This window comes from Lithobates pipiens, unplaced genomic scaffold, assembly GCF_037356315.1.
Source record: "Lithobates pipiens isolate NorthernLeopardFrog02 unplaced genomic scaffold, aLitPip1_a1.2 Scaffold_16, whole genome shotgun sequence".
NCBI lineage: Eukaryota > Metazoa > Chordata > Amphibia > Anura > Ranidae > Lithobates > Lithobates pipiens.
This window is the reverse complement of record NW_027507748.1, coordinates 442,008,838-442,029,574: the sequence shown is the minus strand read 5'-3', so window position 1 is coordinate 442,029,574 and position 20,737 is coordinate 442,008,838. Positions and strand designations below refer to the sequence as shown.

The 20,737-nt window shown below is 41.6% G+C and overlaps 1 protein-coding gene across 2 annotated transcripts in view; it reads right to left on the bottom strand.

The window, feature by feature from the left end:
• RASA3 (RAS p21 protein activator 3) overlaps positions 1–20,737 on the bottom strand; it is a 303,463-nt gene that overhangs the window by 103,680 nt on the left and 179,046 nt on the right. For both annotated transcript variants that reach the window (XM_077482700.1, XM_077482701.1), the window contains exon 6: positions 4,700–4,780. In XM_077482700.1, the coding sequence (XP_077338826.1) occupies positions 4,700–4,780 (81 nt within the window). The remainder of the gene's footprint in view (positions 1–4,699; positions 4,781–20,737) is intronic.

The window sequence follows — 20,737 nt, the reverse complement described above, 5'->3', positions numbered from 1 at the left end:
TCAGTAAAAAAGCACATTAACCTACCCTATCCTTTGCTACACTGGCAGCCAGTGTACACATCTCTCCTTCACTCCAGCTTGTGGACAGACCCTGGGCATCCTCACTAACAATGCAGGAGTGAAGGCCTACATCATACGTGATGACATCACAGCTGTGACCACCTGCTGGAGTTCTGAAGAGAAGAGGCTGAGTAGGATAGGTAACATGGAAGGAGGAGTCTGCAGGAGTGAGGGATAGGGTAAGTAAATGTGCCCTATACCGGTACCCTAGGCAAAAACATGCAGGGGGAGCCCTGCCACAAGTTTATTTTTATTTTTTTTCGTTTTCTCATTTAAGAGAGCATTTCGCTGGCCAGCAGATAGGAAGTTTCCACTTCAATGGCAGCATACTTGCTCCAAAACACACATTTTGGACTCATGAGTAGTGAAGGGAGAATGCAGATGACGAGAAATTGCACCTTTTAAAAACAGGTTAGCAATGGAACCTCTCAGTTTTATATCTGGACAGGTTTTTTGTAGCTGTAAACATGCAAGGGGTTGCTACCAACATACTGCATAAAAATTGTGTTACTGCATTATTATTCAAACAATCATGCGATAGGTGCACAGCAAACACCGGTTGAGTTATCTAAGTATATATCATAATAGATCCCATTAATAAAGAAAGGCTACAGACATCAATGACCTAAACATATCTAATATTCAATTATGTATTTAGCAGCATGATTTTTCTGGCCTCCAGACATCTGAACATGTCTTAAATCCATGGAGATGTATTTTGTTAATGGTTTACAGTGAAGTCCTTTACCATAAAAAGACAAAACTAAAGCTTAAAGCGGAATGATCAAATTTGGCAACCTCAAGTGGTGTGCCATGCATGTCAATAACCAAATAATAATTAACCATAACCCTCTAAACCATTCCGGTTTTTTTTTGCCATACACTTAGTAATAAGCTTCATACATTTAAGCATCTCTATTTATGGCATTTGTTAACAAAAGTAATGGAACTCCCATTTTTAACAGAGTAAACACAAAGGTAAAAACAATATTCTAAACAATTGATATAACTATATTCAAATATAAAGAGCTGTGCAGTGGTTTCACATATCTAAATTTCAGGATACTCTATATGCCAATGTTTATATTTTTCAGGGGACCATAAAAATAGTTATAAATTTGGAAAAGTTTAAATTCAGGAGAAAGGAGAATAGCTGTAGAAGTCATCTGCATTTCAACAAAACAAATGTATTATTCTGAAAGCTAAGCAATGCAGAAGTTTGGAGTTATATAAGCAATAAAATGTTGTTGTGACATTTTAGTAAGTATGGATTGTTGTTTCCTACGTTATACTTAATACTTAAATGCTTACAGCCGTGGCCAAAAGTTTTGAGAATGACGCAAATATTAATTTTCACAAATTCTGCTGCCTCAGTTTTTATGATGGCAATTTACAAATACTCCAGAAAGTTATGAAGAGTGATCAGAGGAATTGCATTAATTGCAAAGTCCCTCTTTGCCATGAAAATGAACTTAATCCCATGAAGAACATTTCCATTGCATTTGTGAAGAAGGCTTCAGGGCACCCAAGAAACTCCAGTAAGTGCCAGGACCGTCTCCTGCAATTGATTTAGCTGCCGGATCAGGGCACCACCAGTGCAAAGGTTGTTTGGGAATAGCAGCAGGCAGGTGTGAGTGCATCTGCATGCACAGTGAGGCGAAGACTTTTGGAGGATGGCCTGGTGTCAAGAAGGGCAGCAAAGAAGCCACTACTTTCCAGGAAAAATATCAGGGACAGACTGATATTCTGCAAAAGGTACAGGGATTAGACTTCTGAGGACCGGGTTAAAGTAATTTTCTCTGATGATTGTTTGGGGCATGCAAAAAAAAAACTTGTGTCTGAAGAGCGCTACCATTAGTCCTGTGACAGTAAAGCATCCTGAGACCATTCATGTATGGGGTTGCTTCTCAGCCAGGGAGTGGGCTCACTCACAAGTTTGTCTAAGAACACAGCCATAAATAAACTGTACAAAAACATCCCCCAAGAGCAACTTCTCCCAACCATCCAACAACAGTTTGTTGAGTGGCTTGGGGAATAGAACATCAACATTTTGGGTACATGGCCAGGAAATTCCCCAGACCTTAATCCCACAGAGAACTTGGTCAATCCTCAAGAGGCGGGTGAACAAAAAAAACACAAATTCTGACAACCTTATTGATAATGATTATGCAAGAATGGGCTGCCATCAGTCAGGGTGTGGCCCAGAAGTTGATTGACAGCATGAAAGGAAGAATTGCAAAGGCCTTGAAAAAGAAGGGTCAACACTGCAAATATGGACTCTTTGCATAAACTTAATATAATTGTCAATAAAAGCCTTTGACACTTATGAAATGCTTGTAATTATACTTTAGTATACCATAGTAACATTGGACACAAAGATCTAAAAACACAGAAGCAGCAGACTTTGTAAAAATTTATATTTGTGTCATTCTCAAAAAAATATGTATCTTCATACTGCATTTCTCAGAGCGTCCACGCCGCTCATGTGACTGCCTGGCCCGCATCTCTTCTGATCTGATAGCTGCAGTGGGCAGGGCTGAAAATTCCCCACTGACGTCAGGAGAGACGTGAGTGGAGAGAGGAGAGACGTGAGTGGAGAGAGGAGAGACGTGAGTGGAGAGAGGCGGGGTGGGGCGGGCTGGGCAGTCACATGAGCTGCGTGTACACACATTTTTTAAAAAGAACATACAGTGGGGCACTTAGATTGTAAAACAGGATTTATTAAGACAGTTATTTTAACAGCAGTAAGTAGAGTACATATGAGTTTGTACTCTACTTACATTTGGTACTGACTCCCTGCTGACAGTTTCGTCGGCTTCCCCGCTTGCACATTCCACTGTGTTAACTCCTAGTCTGCTGTAATGTGAAAATAGGGAAGTCCAGGGGAACTGCCAGAACAGAGCCAGTACAGTGAACCTCACAGGGCTGTTTGTCAGCTGTGGATTCTAATCCCATCTGACCTTCAAGCAGCAGTGTTTTCCTCCTATGTTAAGCCTGTACCCTATAGTGCACAGGATGAGTGCACTTTTTAAGTGAGCGAGATTATTTTTAATTTAAACAGTGTTCCACTCGTTTTTTTCTTTATTAAAAGTCAGCAGCTACAAAGACACTCACCCGTCCCACGGTCCAGCGATGTGGCCACCCAAACCCTCTTTTCTCTCCCCTGCCTGTCCACGGCATCTGCAATACTACTGTTGGCACCCAGCTGTGACAGCTTGCAGCTCCACAGCCAGGTGCGCATGTCTCACTGTGCTGTCCCAAATAGCCAGGCAATCTTCTGGGACCTGTGATGTGTCCCAGAAGATTGCAGGGAGGGGCCACCTAGGCGGCCCGAGTGGAAGTGGGAGATGGGTACCCGTCAAAACTGGGTACCCATTCCCCCCCCCCCAAAAAAAAAATGACATGCCAGTTGTGGCATGCAAGGGGGTCATACAGAAAGCATTATGACATCCCCAACCATGGACTCCAGGAGGAGACCATCACACCCCCAACCCTGCCATGTACACAGTACAGGGAACCCTCTACCTCTGATATTTCTCACCTGCAGGACTCCATGATGACCATCTTAACATTCTCCCTTTGATCCTTCCATTCTTCAGTCCCCCCACCACCACAATTTTTATCATCCAGCTGTTCCTATCCATGGATTCCTCCATCTCCTTCCCCAGACTCTTCCATCCTTCTGTTCCTATCCATGGATTCCTCCATCTCCATCCCCAGACTCTTCCATCCTTAAGTTCCTATCTCCAGACTCCTCTGGGCCTTCCATTCTCTATCCATGGATTCCTCCATCCTCAGACTCTTCCACCCTTCAGTTCCTACCCCTCCCTCATATTCTGGATTTTTCCATGTCCTTGTTCTGCTATATGCAGGGAGTGTCATTTTATTTTTATTTTTATTTTTTTAAGCAGATACAAAAAAAAATTGAGTTCTTCTAAATGCCTTAGTTTTTTTATAGAAACCATCGCCAGTAATCGTGATGCATCGCGGAATCGAATAGTTGACCAGATAATCAAATCGAATCATGAGACCAGTGAAGATGCGCACCCCTAGTGAGGGGTGGTCCATATAGAAGTATCCAATTCCAAACTCAATACTTTTTATGACATATTGAGATTTTCCTAGCTTTATGCAAGTGAGAAAGTGTTAAATGTGTATATGCCACTTTGGTTCATCAGGCAAGTCATATGAAAACAGCACTGGGTCCTGGATCTAGAGAGGACAACAGCAGTAGACGATGTTACAATACATATTGACCGAAGTAGGTGACAGTTCTTGAATTAGTCATAAATGCCTAATTCAAGAACTGATTTTCCCCTTGTATATCACAACAGCAGACGTCCATGCCACTGTGCAATATATGGTAAGTGAATAAACTGCCATTCCCACCAACAAAAGGTAGAAATACCAGTGCAAATGTGTGCCAGCGTTCTAAAAGTTTATGTATAAAAGAATCCAGACAAAAGAGACTAATAAAAATCAGGAAACCCAAATAGATGGAAATAAAAATGCAATTGTAAAGGCCATTTATAAGCCTGGAATAGTATTATAAATGTGAAACCAATCAGTTTGATATGCTTGACACAGATAGCTGTTAAAACACCCTGTCAGAATGTGCAGTATTGTGTTGCACACTTACCTTGTTGGACCCAGTAAAGTTACAGTAGCATAAGGATCACATTGTCCATTGACAATGGGGAGGCCACGGCACTCTAATACTCTGTAGAATAAGCATAAAAGTGTGTAAACATGTATCATATCAAATACAGACAGTTCAAAAAATCTGAATAGTACTACTACATACATACTTTTAACATACTAGTATCGCTATACCAGTAATCATAATAAATACTTTAGGTAGATGTTGGCATTCCCACTACTAAGTCTTGCTTAATTCATATACAATAAATAAAAACTGTTCCATATACATTAAACATTCATTACATGCATAATTGTTTATCGAATACTATTACTGCACAATGACTCATTATATAGACATAAAGTATTAATAGCACTATGCAAGTGTATTTTTAACTCCAGTTCACCTAACAGGCCATACTCTGAGCATTATCCTCTATGGAAGCAGCTAAACCATTGCCCCTAATAAAATCACTTGGGCAAAATAAAGAAACTCTGGAAATCATAATTTACAGGGATGCTGTTAGACTGGAGCTGAGAAAATCTGCACTGTAGGCATGTTGAATGTTGCATGTCACTTCCACATAGGTTTGCAAATGTACACTACTATGATCAAATTATTATACACAGGGGCCATTTACTCTTTACTGTGTTGGGGTTTACCTTATTATTAGATGACTTAAATAGAATTTTTATCCTTAGCTTTAGAGCAAAATAGTTAAGGTAAAATGGAACTGCAGGTACTTCATGTCAGTTTATTATTCCAGCTTCACATATTTGGAAAAATACTTTCCCTGTTAAAATGTCAGCATCTACGAGGTAGTAAGTACTGACTTGAAAACATTTTTCTCTTCTTTTCAGAACAATGATGGCCAAATTTGTATCTTCAAGTGGCTGCTCTATATTTAATATGAACCGGAGGATGTCCACTGTACTGTAAGTTAGGCGCTACCAAAACACTAAACTCGTCTGCCTGGACACAGATAAATACGCTTGCAAATGATATTATCAGAGAATATGCTACATTAGTGAATTGAGTAGAAAGTTTTGAGACCAGTATTGGGGAAATTAGATAAGCAAACCACAAAGGGATTTTGCTGACGCACAAATATAAGTAAAGTATCGCAAAAAAACGTTCATATCTAGATTTGCACAGCTCCTTTACTGGAGGGCAGATACACACCTCAGCACATCTGACATTGCAAACATTCCAAACTCAATGTACCATGACACCATATGACCTTCCCACAAGGTCCTATCTCTTTTTATCATGCAACACAGAGGAAACTATGGTGACAGCTATCCTGCCACAACACACACACACGGTCAAATAAATAATATCATGAAAGACAAAGCAAAATACAATCAGTGTGGTTAGAACTGGGCAAAATATAGGGTACCTTTTAATCTCAAAACTTTTTTTTAACTGCCTCTGTTGCTTTGCCTTTAGCACGAACTTCTGAGCCTTTTTAAATCTTTAAAATTAAAATTAGTGTTTTGCCTAAAAACAAATGCCACATTATTTATTATTTAGAAAACCACCTTCTGTGGGTTTATCTTTGTTGAGAGCATGGCATGATTTCTGGGCCGTCCCTTCCTCTCTTACTAATGACAAAACTTCAACTTAGCACAGAAGCAATCTCACTGGGCAGAGAGTACATGGAAATCAAGCCCCTAAGTTGGCCATGTACTGTTAGATTTCTTATATTCAGCAAGCTTGTTTGTTGAAGGCTTACCAAAAGAAATAGTACAGAGTCTTCCATCCACACTAAGCAGTATGGATGGATGAATTCCCATACTGGGCTATTGTAGCAGTGTTAGCTTTCAAAATACTCATTTGATTGGATGCAGGCACTGTTCAGATGAACTTTGTTCAACAAGTTCCTTTGAAAAAATTAGATCGAACAATCAACTTTTGTTGAACAGAGTGGGGTCAACTTAGTGAGTTTCAGCCCTTTCATCAGTAACCATCCAAACTGCCGCCAGTTTATGGCCAGCTTTAGTATCACCAAGGTGGGGGGTTTCGGCTAACAAGGTGTTGTCATCTATTAGACAAGACTTTTATTTCAAAAGTAGAATACGGTTGTCACATTGACGAGAACGTCAAAGTTCACAACACCCCACCAAGACATAACAAATCATACATTTCAAAACAGCACCTTTTTGGTAGCCTTTTGCATTAATTAATAGTGCCTGAGGATTACAAACTTGCCACATTTCTTAAAAACAGGTTGAGTATAATATGGTCCCCAAAATAAATCCTGAAAAGAATCATGCTCAACCACTTAAATTTTGGTATCCCAAGGCTTCAAAATTGTGGCAATATTAAAATATGAAATCCCTGAACAAAAATATTTTAAAGTAACATATTACTCACTTTAGGATAATACATATCCATGTAAAAAATACAAACAAGTCCTAAATGGAGATCATTCAAGACATATGGTGATCACATGGAAGATTTGTTTTGGCTATTAACAGTGGGAAAAGCGCCTGAGAAAATTTCCCGTCATGCTTCAGAAGACTGACTTGACTGACCTGTGACTGGAGGAAAAATAAAGATGCCATTTTGTGACCACACAAAGTACTTTTCTTACCCAAAGAAGTTTCTTTGAAGTAAAACAAAAAAATTGATTTTTCTTTTATCCAGATCTGTGAACTTTGCACCACTCTGCTGACCATGCACAGTCAAGTAAAAAGATTTATACGTTTATTTTTAAAAGGAATGGGAAAAAAATTGAAAAATCAATCAGACTTTTGTCCCGCATTATTAGAATTCTGGGACACCGTTCACGAGCAATGGAGCCTCACTGGTAAACTCCCTAAACTGGCATTTATAAGTGTATCCCCAGCAGTGCCCAGCATTGATGCTAGTCAGTGACCATTTGGGATGCCAATCTGTGGCCATCAGTGACACCAATCTGTGCCCATCAGTGGTGCAAACTTATGCCCATCAGTGCCTGCTCATCAGTGCAGACATCAGTGCCACCCATCAATACCCATCAGTGCCACCTATCCGTTCCATCTATCATTGCCCATAAGTGCCGCCTATCAGTGCCCATCAGTGCCGCATTTCAGTGCCACCTACCAGTGCCCCTCAGTAAGGCATATTAGTGCCTCCTCATCAGTGTCACCTCATCAGTGTCTATAAGTGCTGCCTCATCAGTGCCCAGTAAAAGAGAAAAATTACTTATTTACAAAATTTTCTGACATAAACTAAGAAAACATTTTTTATTTTTCAAAATTCTCAGTCTTTTTTTAGTTTTAAAGATGTAGCTGGATAGCCGCACTCCAAATTATTCAACTTTATTTCAAAAATGTAATTAAAATCATAGCATCTAGGCTGGCAAACAGACTAACTGCACAGCCGCTGACATGTTTCACACCGAACACGGTGCTTAGTCATAGCTGACTGATAGTGGAGACAGCTGTTTTGGGAGAAGTCATTACCTTAGAGCGGTAATTCTTTGTTTTTTTCGTTTTAGCAAAAAATAAAAAAGAAAGTGCTATTTGTATGAAAAAAATATGATAAAAATTTAATTTGGGTACAGCGTTGCATGACCGTGCAATTGTCATTCAAATTGTGACAGTGCTGAAAGCTGAAAATTAGTCTCGGCAGGAAGGGGGTGAAAATGGCCAGTATTGAAGTACTAAAGAAGATAAACATTATTTTATTGAAGAAGAAAGTTGTAAAATTAGTCTGGAGAACCTTTATATGCTTTTATATAAGAAAGTAGTGTTGTCCATCTCTGCAATAAATTCATATTGGCCCATGTTATGTCTCCTCAAAAACAATGCAAGTACAGAAAAATGCCTGCATATCCTGCCAGAAATCCAGTGAGCTCCTAACTTCTGCCTGAGCTGACAACACTGCATCTGCGGTACTAAAATCTGAAGTCAGTCCTGCCTGAGTTCTTCCCTGCTGGATTGCATAACACCTTCTATTTTTCTAGGGAGGTGTTTTGTATTCCTGCAGGCGAGAACACGTGCAGGGATCGCAACACTGCTTGGAATTTTAGAACCTATCCATTAATAAGGATTCATGGTCAGGAATAGCTGATGCCATTATTGTTTTTGGTGGCAACTATTGTTAGATGTTTCCGATGATGCTGCAATACCTTTGTTCTAGCTTATTTGTTCTAGCTTATGTCCACTACAGATAAGGAAATTGTATAGACAAAATAGACAGATGCAATAAATGCTGAATTAAGGGACACCTATAGGGAAGAAGCATAAGAGTCTACAAGCTCATCTGAATATTGTAACTGTGTGGGTCATGCTTTATTGACTGCTGTATGTTATAAGGCATTGACGGGGAACAAGTACGCAGATCAAATGTTTAAACGTCCCTCTGATTCTTCTGGCAGTGTGCTTGTTTTGGTTCAGTGACTCAGAAAGTACTAAATCCGTGCATCTAACAGTTTCTGAGGGAGGTCAGCAATAGCAACCCCACATTTCCTCAATACAAGTTTTCTGTAATTAAAAATAATGGATGAATATGTATAAGAAGCACATTAGCGCTGAAAAGTAAGTAATAATCAGGCAACCAAATTTGCAACATATATACAGAATTAAAGATAATCATAAAATATAAACTGTGAATGAGCACACTGCCTGAACACTCATACATGGTGCTGTTTATGGTAACAAATAGTCAATGACCAGTGACTCATGCCTGCTCATTCCACGTCACCTCTCATTCAGCAAACTCAACCAAATAAAAGTGAAGCTGGGGCTGTCATTAAGCCCCTCAGGAGAAATCAGGGGATGTGTAGGATTTGCACTGAAAGATTAAATGATTGTAAATCCACAGTACAGGAAGCAGCAGGCACCTTGCATCAGCAGGGCAATATGTGGATGACTCACCAGTCTACGTAGACTCTGCTTTATACAAAGCAATTCAATGGAAGTGAGCACAAAAAACGCAATCTATTCTGTACTATCTTACATTAATTGCTGCCGTATTCCTTTGCATCATAAGAATGCTAATTTGGCCATTTGGTTTTTATTATTTAATATAGGGAAAACACAACCTATTACCTTTTAATGACAAAATATAGTTTAAAGTAATTTCTTGAGCTTGTGTTTCTGTTCTTATACTAGGATGTAAAATTCTAGAGATGCCAAACTGTACTTCTAGTATTAATACAACAATAACTAGTAAATCTGCTTATTCAGGCCACCACAAAAGATACGAGACCATCCCTTGTGGCAGGAGGAAAAAACATCTTTACTGTAGGAGCTGTGCCAATGTGGAATACTCTTCCACATGACTGGCTCTTGTAGGTACAGTAGCTGGTTTCAGGGGCTTGTTGCCTTTCTAAAAGAACAATGTATAAGTGATTACTTTCACTCACAAAGATACGTAGTAGAGGTTTTTGCATGAAATCTTATATTATAGAAAGACATCTAGAAACAAAACACTCCTGTCAAGGCCTCTTGCAAATGGACGTCTGAGCCCATGCAACTTAAATTCTGATGTATTTGCCCATGGAAAGCACCAGTTCTGCACATCTATACTTGGGTATACGATGGCGTGAGCATGAACACTCGCATAGCATACAGACATTTGCAAAAAAATGAAAATTTCTAACTTTTGCTTACGTCCCTATGCTATGTGAACATTTACATGAGCATCGGCTTAAATCTAAGTACAGCCATGGACAGCTAATCATGTCTACGGGTAGCTGTAAACAACTCCTAGGCTTTCTATGTGGGGGAGATACACAAGAGTTTACATTGCAAGGGCTCAGGCGACTATATGTAGGAGGCCTACAGCAAGCAGGACCATGTTTTAGAAGAGTTTTTTTGCCTTTCTATGGATTATCTAGGGGTTTTGAGAATTCAATTTTGAATTGTCTTTTTTAACCTAACAATGTAATAATGTTGTAAAGCGCTGCGTAAACTGTCGGCGCTATATAAAACCTGTATAATAATAATAATAATTATGAGAAAAGTAATCTATAAAGCACAACTTTGCTTTACTTGTATCTAAACCAATGGGGTCCTGCCTTATGTTAACAGGTAACCTGTGTAGAATCTTAGTATGCTGCCTGAAATCGGTCTTGCTCCCTCTTCTCATTTATATTTTTTTAATTTATTATTTATTACAGGTACTTATATAGTGTCGTCGATTTATGCAGCCCTTTACATATATCGCACATTCATATCAGCTCCTCACTCACGGAGCTTACAATCTAAGGTCCCTAACTCACATTCATACTGTACATATACTAATAACCATAGCCACTAAACTGACATAAAAAGAAGTAATCCTGCATTTCTCCCTAATCCTTCCACATCCCTATTATGTATTTAGACTTTTGACACCATAGCCAGCATACCAAATTGCTATGGAAATGCCAAGGTACTAATGTCTATAAACCCCTGCCTCTGTATGGTGGCATGATCAAGAGGAAAATATTTAAAGGTCCAGTGTCCAAGGGACACATATTGAAAATACAACATTCTGGAAGCTTGTTAAGTAGTACAGCTGTAGTATCAACCATGCCTTATCACCTTCTTCAGTATATACAACCATGATGTGTCCTGCATGCTTCTGGCAACTGACCTGTCACTACCAGCTGCTTCTGCTTAACCTGCAGGAGGGGAGAAGGTTTAACAAGCTTCTAGTGTGCAGTTGTGTTTTACAAGCTACAAAGGATGAGGAGATGGTCAAGGAACAGGTGGCACAAGGGGTTTAATAAAGACTGGCCTACAAAATTTGTTATGATTAATTTTATTGCAGTTTTGAAAATATAACAACTCTTTTAGTTGAGTGAGTGAGTGACTTGTATAGCGCTAACTATGCAAACTGAATCGCCTCAGGGCGCTTTCTTGCCACCAGAGTCCATCTGCGGCTTTTGCACGGTCCTTTACACCGTAAGGTCCCGACACGTTGGAATAAGCATACGTTATTTATAGTCCTCTGTGCCTTCAAAAGAAGAAGAATCTAAACAGGGGCCATGTTTAAGCAGGTCTGGAGTATTTCAATACTACTTGTAACCCTGAATAAAAGACAAACAAAAAAATATATATATTTTAAAGGTTTCAGTCATATTACTGTCTGAACATTAGATTCAAGGTTTATCAATTATTAGTTCCAGAAGAGAAAAATATGCTTCTGCAGCCACATAGAGGGTGTAGGACATGGTCCGGTCTCTCCAGAAATAGCACACACATCCATTAAAACAGGCGCTAGGTTCCCTAGACCACCGATTTCATGGTGTAATTAGCACAAGTCCTTTCTGTAAGCAGCTGCAGATGGGAGGAGAAATGTAATATATTCCACTTGTCTGTTGGCTCCGTTTTTATGCACTCATTTGTAAGAAATATATTGTAACAAGTGTCCAACAATGGCCTTCTATCATTCAGGCAGAAAGCAGCCTGTTCACACTCTTCTGGCAAGGACACGCTTTGTCCTTAACAGCCACTGTAGACTGCTGCAGATACGTGATAGAAACACTCTGACAATGGTCCCTGCAACATGAAATACAACTTTTACAACTGATAATAATATGATTAACAACTGCTTTTACCATAACTCATTTTATTATGTTTCACATTCATAAAACAAGTATTTGTGTTGGATCTTAAGAGCTTTGTCTTTCCTGAGGGTGGTGGCACCTTACACACATATAAAAAGCAAACACTGTAAACTGACAGACCTTTAGTACAATGTCAAATAAAAAAACAAAAAGCATATTTAACTGTACTGACAACTCAACCACCATTCCAGAAAAACACAATTTTTTGGAATCAAATATATATGATATATTTAAGAGACCCTGTAGTCAGATCTTTAATTTCATCAACAATCTCCCTATACCTTTGTGCATTTAACAATTTATGCATGCTATTTAGCTATAAACGTCTCCCTTGTGTAGACAACCAAAGGGTCTGTTACTCCTGCTGGGTGCCACCATCTTGGATGTGATGTCAGCAGCCACAGCAGGATCAAGTGACAATCTAAGTATTCACTTTCACTCTTCTACCTGCAGCTACATAAAAGGTTATGTAGGGTGATGAGAAGCAGAGGAGCTGGGCCCGCACAGAGAGTAATAAGACACTCCCTAAACCTCCCAACTTTTTGAGATGGTAACGAGGAACACCTATTAGCAAAAGTATTTAGTCATAAATACTTCAAAAAATCTTGCTCACATGTGCTTGCAGTTATGTGGGTGGCACGGTGGTGTAGTGGGTAGCACTCCCACGTAGCAGTAAAAAGGGTCACCGGTTCAAATCCCAACCATGACACTACCTGCCTGGAGTTTGCATGTTCCTGTGCCTGTGTGGGTTTCCTCCAGGTACTCTGGTTTCCCCCCACACTCCAAAGCTATGCTGGTAGGTTAATTGACTTCTGTCTAAATTGGCCCTAGCATATAAATGTGAGTTAGGGACCTTAGATTGTAAGCTCCTTGAGTGTAGGGACTGATGTGACTGTCCAATGTATATGTAATGCACTGTGTAAATTGACAGCGCTATATAAGTACCTTAAATTATAATAATATTTGTTAAACCCTGTATTTTAATATGGTTCACCGAAGTGCATGATAACTTGGTATATGTGTGGTGTATTTTCATTCTTTGTTCCATAACGATTTTATTTATATAATTTTTAATAGACAATACAGAAAGTATCTATGAAAAGGTATCAACAAAGCAGAACATGGTTCCATTCACAATACGATACACAATTACATACACATAACAGAACCCACAAGCTCTTTTCCTGCATTAATTGCATACTATGTGCCTGCCATGTAAAGTCTTTAATTTGTGTTGTCCATTCTTATATAGAAAGGGGGTTATTTAGACCTCCAATGAACCAGCAAGCAAAGCCCGGCTGCATTGATCATGTTCAAGGCGAACAGCTTATAGTATCTTTTTGAGGATATTTTGGTGAGATGAAGAATGAACTGTGCTGGTGAAAACTCCAATGGGAGAGAAGAAATTACAGTCTTGTGGCGTGCACCTTTGCGTGCACCTTTTGCCAGTAAGGCTGGATCAGTGGGCACTTTCTCCATATATGGAGAAAAGTGCCCATCTCCATCACCGGTCTGAGACTGTCAGGATAAATATGTGGAGTAATTCCAGTGTCTTATACCATTTTGTTTTGATTGTATACCCGTTTTCCTGAGTGTGTACATTCATAGAGCCTTTATGGATATATAGGTGAACATGGTGCCAACTGGTTTCCTCGATCGCCGTGTTCAGCTCAGTCTCCCAGAACGTATGCTCTGAGCTCAAAAAAGCATATGGTTCCCTGAACATTGAAGCATAGAGCACTGAGATCACATGACCCTGGGGAGACGAGCTAGAACAAAGCGATTCAAAAACAGTAGGAGTCTTCGTGAAGCTTCCTCTGCTCGCTGCGCTGTTCAAATAGTGCTCAAGTTACATATATGCCAAAAAAGGGAAAGGCTTAATGTTGGACGTTGCAGCAAACTCCCCCCGCCGAAGGAACCTACCTGTCACGGTCGGGAGTGAGGCCGAAATGCTGAGAGGGCTCCCCTTGCGGCCGAGCGCAGCACAACCCTGAAGTTGACACAGGGATGCAGTGCCCACAGTAGCACAGGTTGCCAGGTAGCAGCAGCAGAGGCCAAGTACCGGGTAAGCAAGCCTAGATGGGCAACTGTGCTAGGAAGTCCGAGGGTATGCAGCGGAAGTCCAGAGAATGGTCAAACAGGCCGGGATCAGGTGCAGGAAGCAGATCAGGAACGTCGGGTACAAGCCAGGAGTCAGAGCCAGGAGAACAACAGGAGCAGGTCAAGCAAGCCGGGTCGGTACACTGGAGGTCAGATAACAGGAAGCACGGGTACAGGTTCACAGGAGAGCTGACGATAATCCAGCAATGCGGGAGTGTCAGGCGATCGTTTAAATGGGCGAGATGACCGGGTCACGTCGTGAGCGCGTCGGAGCGATCGTACGTCTACGTCGAGTACGTTGTGTATTCGTGGCATCACCGCGTATGCCCGCCCGGTTAGACGTCGCGTCGGTCGTTCGTCTGGAAACTACTTTGCGCTTACGTAGGCGCCGACGCGCGTTAACACGAACGTACCTCGTGAGATTGCGGCTATTTCCCTGACACTACCCCTAGAATAAAAGTGCGCCGATAAGTAAGCATTGACCATACCTGGAGGAAAGTCTTGGTTACCCGTAACAGGAGTGATCACGCAGTCTTTGTCTGATAGCACGTGTATTTACAGGCCCTGTCAAAAGCATGAAGTCTCACCCCAATAAGAGGATGCTAATGCATAAGTGGTGTTATGTGTTTTTTAAAGAACCAGGGAATTATACCTTTTTTGTCTGAGTATAGATCTATGTTTGTCCCAACATGCTTAAATCCACTTACTCATGGGGCTAGTGGTAAAGGAGATACCCACTCCTCTATAACTAGGCCCATGAGGGGGTAAAATTCATTAGAGAGGTGTGGCTTGGGAGGAGGCAAAGCTTAAGCCTTTCTGATACACTTGGACCTGAGTGGCTTCCGGATGTGTGTGTCCATTTTTTGTTCTTCACAGCCAATGATCAGGTGAAATGGGCCCTTGGGAAACTGGTACCTAGTAGGGTTTGAATGGTGGAACTTCAAGCAGTGCTCTGTGTTTAATAGGGCCAGTTGACTTATGTTAATATGGGAGAAGAATGTATTATTAAAAACAAGCAGAGCACTAGCACTTTGGACCCAATATATAGATGATATAGATGACTTTTCACTATAAATAAAGACGATAAAGAAAGGGAAATGTAGGAAGTCATAGAGTAATTCAATATTAATAAGCTGGGGCTAAAATGCACTTATAATAAGCAAGCTGACAATATTACCAAGCTTGGTGAAGTATTAATAAAAGTAATACTTGTACGATAAGAAATATGTTGAGGATATTGTTTGTAAAGCTGGCCATAGACAGTCAGAATCTCTGCTGGAACCATGTATGGGCAGGCTGAATGTACCCAAGTTGATTGATCAATCGACTTTGGTACAACCAGCCTGCCAGATTTGAAATGCAATTATTGTTAGAGGCTGTCATAGCCACTAGCAATAATCACTGTGTTCTCCTGGCAGGGACGGCTACCCCTAACCCCCCAGCTGAGAGAACACAATGGCCCCACACAAGGGTTTCCCTAATAAATACTGACTGTGGTTGCAGAAAAGAAAATCGCCCTGTCTATGGCCGCCTTAGATTAAACTGTAGCCAGGAGTAATGCTAGCCATATATGGGCTGAAAACAGAAAGTCAATAAGATTCCTCCATCCATGCTAAACAGTGGATGAAGAAGTCTACACTGCTAGCTATTGTATTCAAGCAGCTGCAGCACTTGTGGCTACCTAACTACCCAAACAGTGCCTAAATCTAAATAGATGCCGTCACTGTGCAGCTGACAATTTTCAACCAGTTCTTTAAACATTTCAATCTAGTAGTCTGGCTGAATTATTAGGAAATGGCATGTGATATGTGGCACAAATTTTGTCTAGCTTTACTTGGAAAAAGAAAGGAAGCATGGTGGTAAAATTTAGAAACACATTGCTACATGCATTCTGTTGTAAATGGGCCTTTCGACAACAGCATACATTTGTCTAGTGCAGGGGTATCCAAACTTTTTTCAAAGAGGGCCAGATTTGATGAACTGAACATGTGTGAGGGCCGACCATTTTGCCTGAATTCTTTGAACCATTAAAATTCGGTCTTAGTGTGTTCATCTGAGCACTAATACACTGCCCAACAAGAAACCTCTTGCCTTTGTGGCTCTGTGTGCAGAAGAGATGAGCTTGGGCATGTTATTTGTGTGGCCCCAACAAATCCCAGAGTGCCGTTTAGGACTAAGGATGAGCTTGGGCGTGTTATTTGGATATACTGTATTTATCAGCATATAACACGCACAGGCATATAACACGCACATTCACTTTAAAAGGGACGTTTCAGGAAAAAAACTTCCTTTTTAAATAAAGAACTGTGAAGCAAATAAGGGTCAGTGTCCATCAATGCAGCCTAATCAGTGCCCATCTGCAGCCTCACCATTGCCAGGAATGCAGCCTCACCATTGTCATGAATGAAGCCTCCCCATTGCCATGAACGCAGCCTCATCATTGTCATGAATGCAGCCCCACCATTGCCATGAATGCAGCCTCTCCATCTCCATGAATGCAACCTCACCATTGCCATGAATGCAACCTCACCATTGCCATGAATGCAGCCTCACCATTGCCATGAATGCAGCCTCACCATTGCCATGAATGCAGCCTCACCATTGCCATGAATGCAGCCTCACCATTGCCATGAATGCAGCCTTAACATTGTAATCAATGCAGCCTTACCATTGCCATGAATGCAGCCTTACATTGCCATGAATGCAGCCTTACCATTGCCATGAATGCAGCCTTACCATTGCCATGAATGCAGCCTTACCATTGCCATGAATGCAGCCTTACCATTCCCATCAATGCAGCCTTACCATTGCCATTAGTGCAGCCTGATTGATGCCATCTGCAGCCTCGGAGGGGGCAGGGAGGGGGGTGGGACGAGCGTGAACAGATTACATACAGAAGAATCTCCTGTTTACTTGGCAGCCTCTTAAAATCAAAGTCCCACCTCCTATGAAAGACAGAACAGTCATCCAATGGCAGCCCAGGAGACAGGATTTCCTATTACAGATGCTGCTGAGTAAACATGAGATTTCTCATGTATGTAATCTGATGGCGCTTGTCATACCTCCTCCCTGTCCCCTCCAAGGCAACGCCGATAAATACAGTATATATCTTTTGTGGGCTTGGGGGCCACAAAAGGTATATATATCCAAATCACCAGGGAAGGCCACATTAAACTGTAACGCGGCCCACAATGGACCCTCGGGCTGGACTTTGGACATGCCTGGTCTAGTAAGTAAAAGGCAAAATATGTCAACAGTTTGAATCCAAGTAGGGAATAGGAACTGTCAGAACAGCCGAATCCTAACCACACATATCGGTATACTAGTAATCACAGGAATACTTTGCCAAAGAAAGAGTTGCTGCCTGTTAGTGTATGAGGCTTACCAGCAATAATAAAAATAATAATATAGGTGCACATTCGGTGTGCTGTACACACCCCAAAAAAATGTGTAGCAAGCCCTGTTCTAGTTTCATAAGTTGAGATGTTTTAAAGGATAAGTTCACTTTTAGGAACATGTTACATGTTTCACCCATTTTAGGGTGGAACATGCAACATGTTCCCAATGCTGCAGCTGCTCCCCGTTGCCTTCTCTCCCTGTGACAGCAGTGTGAAGAGAAGTTCCCTGTACCTGCTGTCACTTTTTAAAAACAGTGCGGCCATGCGGGTCTCTGCCCACATGGCCACGTCATTCATTTACAGAGCTCTGTGTGTGATTGAACTACAAGTCCCGACATCCTGTTGGTTTATAGTTTTCGGTGAACTACCATGGTGCTGTTAACTGCTGTGGTAATTCATTAAGTCTTCCTGTCAGTGTGAAACTGCCTGGCCATATGATGTATGGGGCAGACAGCTCACACGGACAGTCTGCAGGAGACCTGCATGGCATCAGTGATCTTCTGATCGATGATGCAATGCTTTCCAGGCTCCTAAGAGCAAAAAAAATGTGCATTTATTATTTTTTACTTTAAAGTGTTATTAAACCCACAACAGTAAAATCAGTCTGTATAGGCAATAAAGCATGCTTATTATATTCACTTTGGAACTTAAGGGGTTAATCCTCCGCACTGTGTAAAAAGGCTGCTTGATCTTGTATGAACATATCCTCCCCTCCCTGCACTGTCCCCCTGGACAAGTCTGGATAAGACAGAGTCAGGCTGCACATGCTCAGTTTTGTGCATATTGCTAGAGAGGTTTCTTTTTTTATTGGAAGAGTGCATGTAATCACCACAGGGCCAATCAGCACTGTCAAGACATGTCCAGACAGAGGGTCAGGGGTCATAGATCAGCTCAGTGCAATATGAAAATTCCTCATACAAGCTGGACCAGGAACTGACAGAAATCACAAGACTGCTATATACTGCAGATGAGAAAAGGTATTTAGCAATTTATATTTACAGTAAAATCTTGTATTGCGAGCATAATTCGTTCCAGAAACATGCTAGTAATCCAAAGAAAAAAGAAAAAACCAAAGCGCCAAAGATAAATAATAACAACAATAATCCAGTTACCCGCTGCAGTGAAAACTTGCTGTGCAAATATACTAGTGAAAATTAATACGCATGTCAATAAATTAATAAACAAATTTCATGATATTGTGTAATACCGTATATACTCGAGTATAAGCCGAGATTTTCAGCCTCTTTTTTGAGGCTGAAAGTGCCCCCCTCGGCTTATACTCGAGTCATCGCCATCTGCCTGCTCGATCAGCGTGTCGAGCAGACAGACGGCGGCCATTCTACTATAAAAAAGCCGCGCCTCCGTCTGTGATAGGCGGAACACTCAATTTCCCAGCAGTCAGTGGTCCGCCTATCACGGACATCCGCTCATCCTCATACTACGGACGAGGATGAGAGGATGTCCGTGATAGGCGGAACACAGACTGCTGGGAAATTGAGTGTTCCGCCTATCACAGACGGAGGCGCGGCTTTTTAAACAGTGGAATGGCCGCCGAGGCGCCGACGAAGAGCGGCGATCCTGGCATGGCAGAAGGACGGAGGCTCGGGACGGGACGGAACGGAGGCTCGGCTCGGGACGGGACGGGACGGGACGGAGGCTCGGGACGGGACGGAGGCTCGGGACACAGGTAGGCTGGACACACAAGGCTGCACGGACACACACGGCTGCACGGACACACACACAGGCATGGATGGACACACACACAGGCATGGATGGACACACACACAGGCATGGATGGACACACACACAGGCATTGATGGACACACACACAGGCATGGATGGACACACACACAGGCATGGATGGACACACACACAGGGATGGACGGACACACACACAGGGATGGACGGACACACACACAGGGATGGACGGACACACAGGGATGGACAGACACACAGGGATGGACAGGCATGTCTCACCCTCGGCTTATACACGAGTCAATAAGTTTCCCAGTTTTTTGGGGGTAAATTGGGGGCCTAGGCTTATATTCGGGTCGGCCTATACTCGAGTATATACGGTATTTCTGTAACCGCATTTATAACAGTCCCAGTTGTGTGATGAACAGTGCTCGTGCTCAGAAATAACAATTCCATGCCGATTGGATTCCCACATGGATGTAAACTCACCCCTCCGTATGGACCAACTATCTCTAGTATGGTCAAACGGCCATGTGGGGAGACCCCTGGAGATAATGCTAGTACAAGGCTATCTCCAGGGGTCTACCCACACACCAAAATTGGGACTGTTATAAATGGGGCCGCAGCAATATTACATGATATCATGAAATTTGTTTATTCATTTAGTTATCTATAATTTGTTACCTTAACACTTAGCACAGTGTTTTGTAATCCAAAGTACTTGTATATCAAAGCAAAATTTCCTCATAAGAAATAATGAAAACTCAAATGATTCGTTCCACAACCATTTATTCAGATGTCCTTCAGTTTATTGCCCACATAAAAAGAGTATAGCAATGTGACCAGGTTGTGTAACCATAAAATGTCCATCCACAAATGGCAGCCTCCACAAGGGGATTAGAAGCAAAATCCAGCAGGAGCTACAGAGTATAAAAAAAAATAGAAGCGCCTCTAAGTGTAGCAATATGGTTACATTTAATGAAGGTACAACATTTAGCAACTCGCATGGTGTCAGTACTAGAATCCCTTTAGGACCCAGCACAACTCACCTGACACAGCCTGTGTCTGGGAAACAACAGTGATTGGCCAGCTCACGTTTAAATCACCTGTATCAGCATTCAGTCAGTGCTCGTGTTAGAGTTCACTCGTGTTTGATCCAGCTGATATTTGCTCTGTGACTTTCGTGTTTGACCCGGCTTGTTTTGACCCTCCTTACTTGCTTCTGATTCAGTACCGTTTGGATTCTGATCTACCTGTGTATGACCCAGCTTGCCTAGACTACGCTTTGCCTGATTCTAC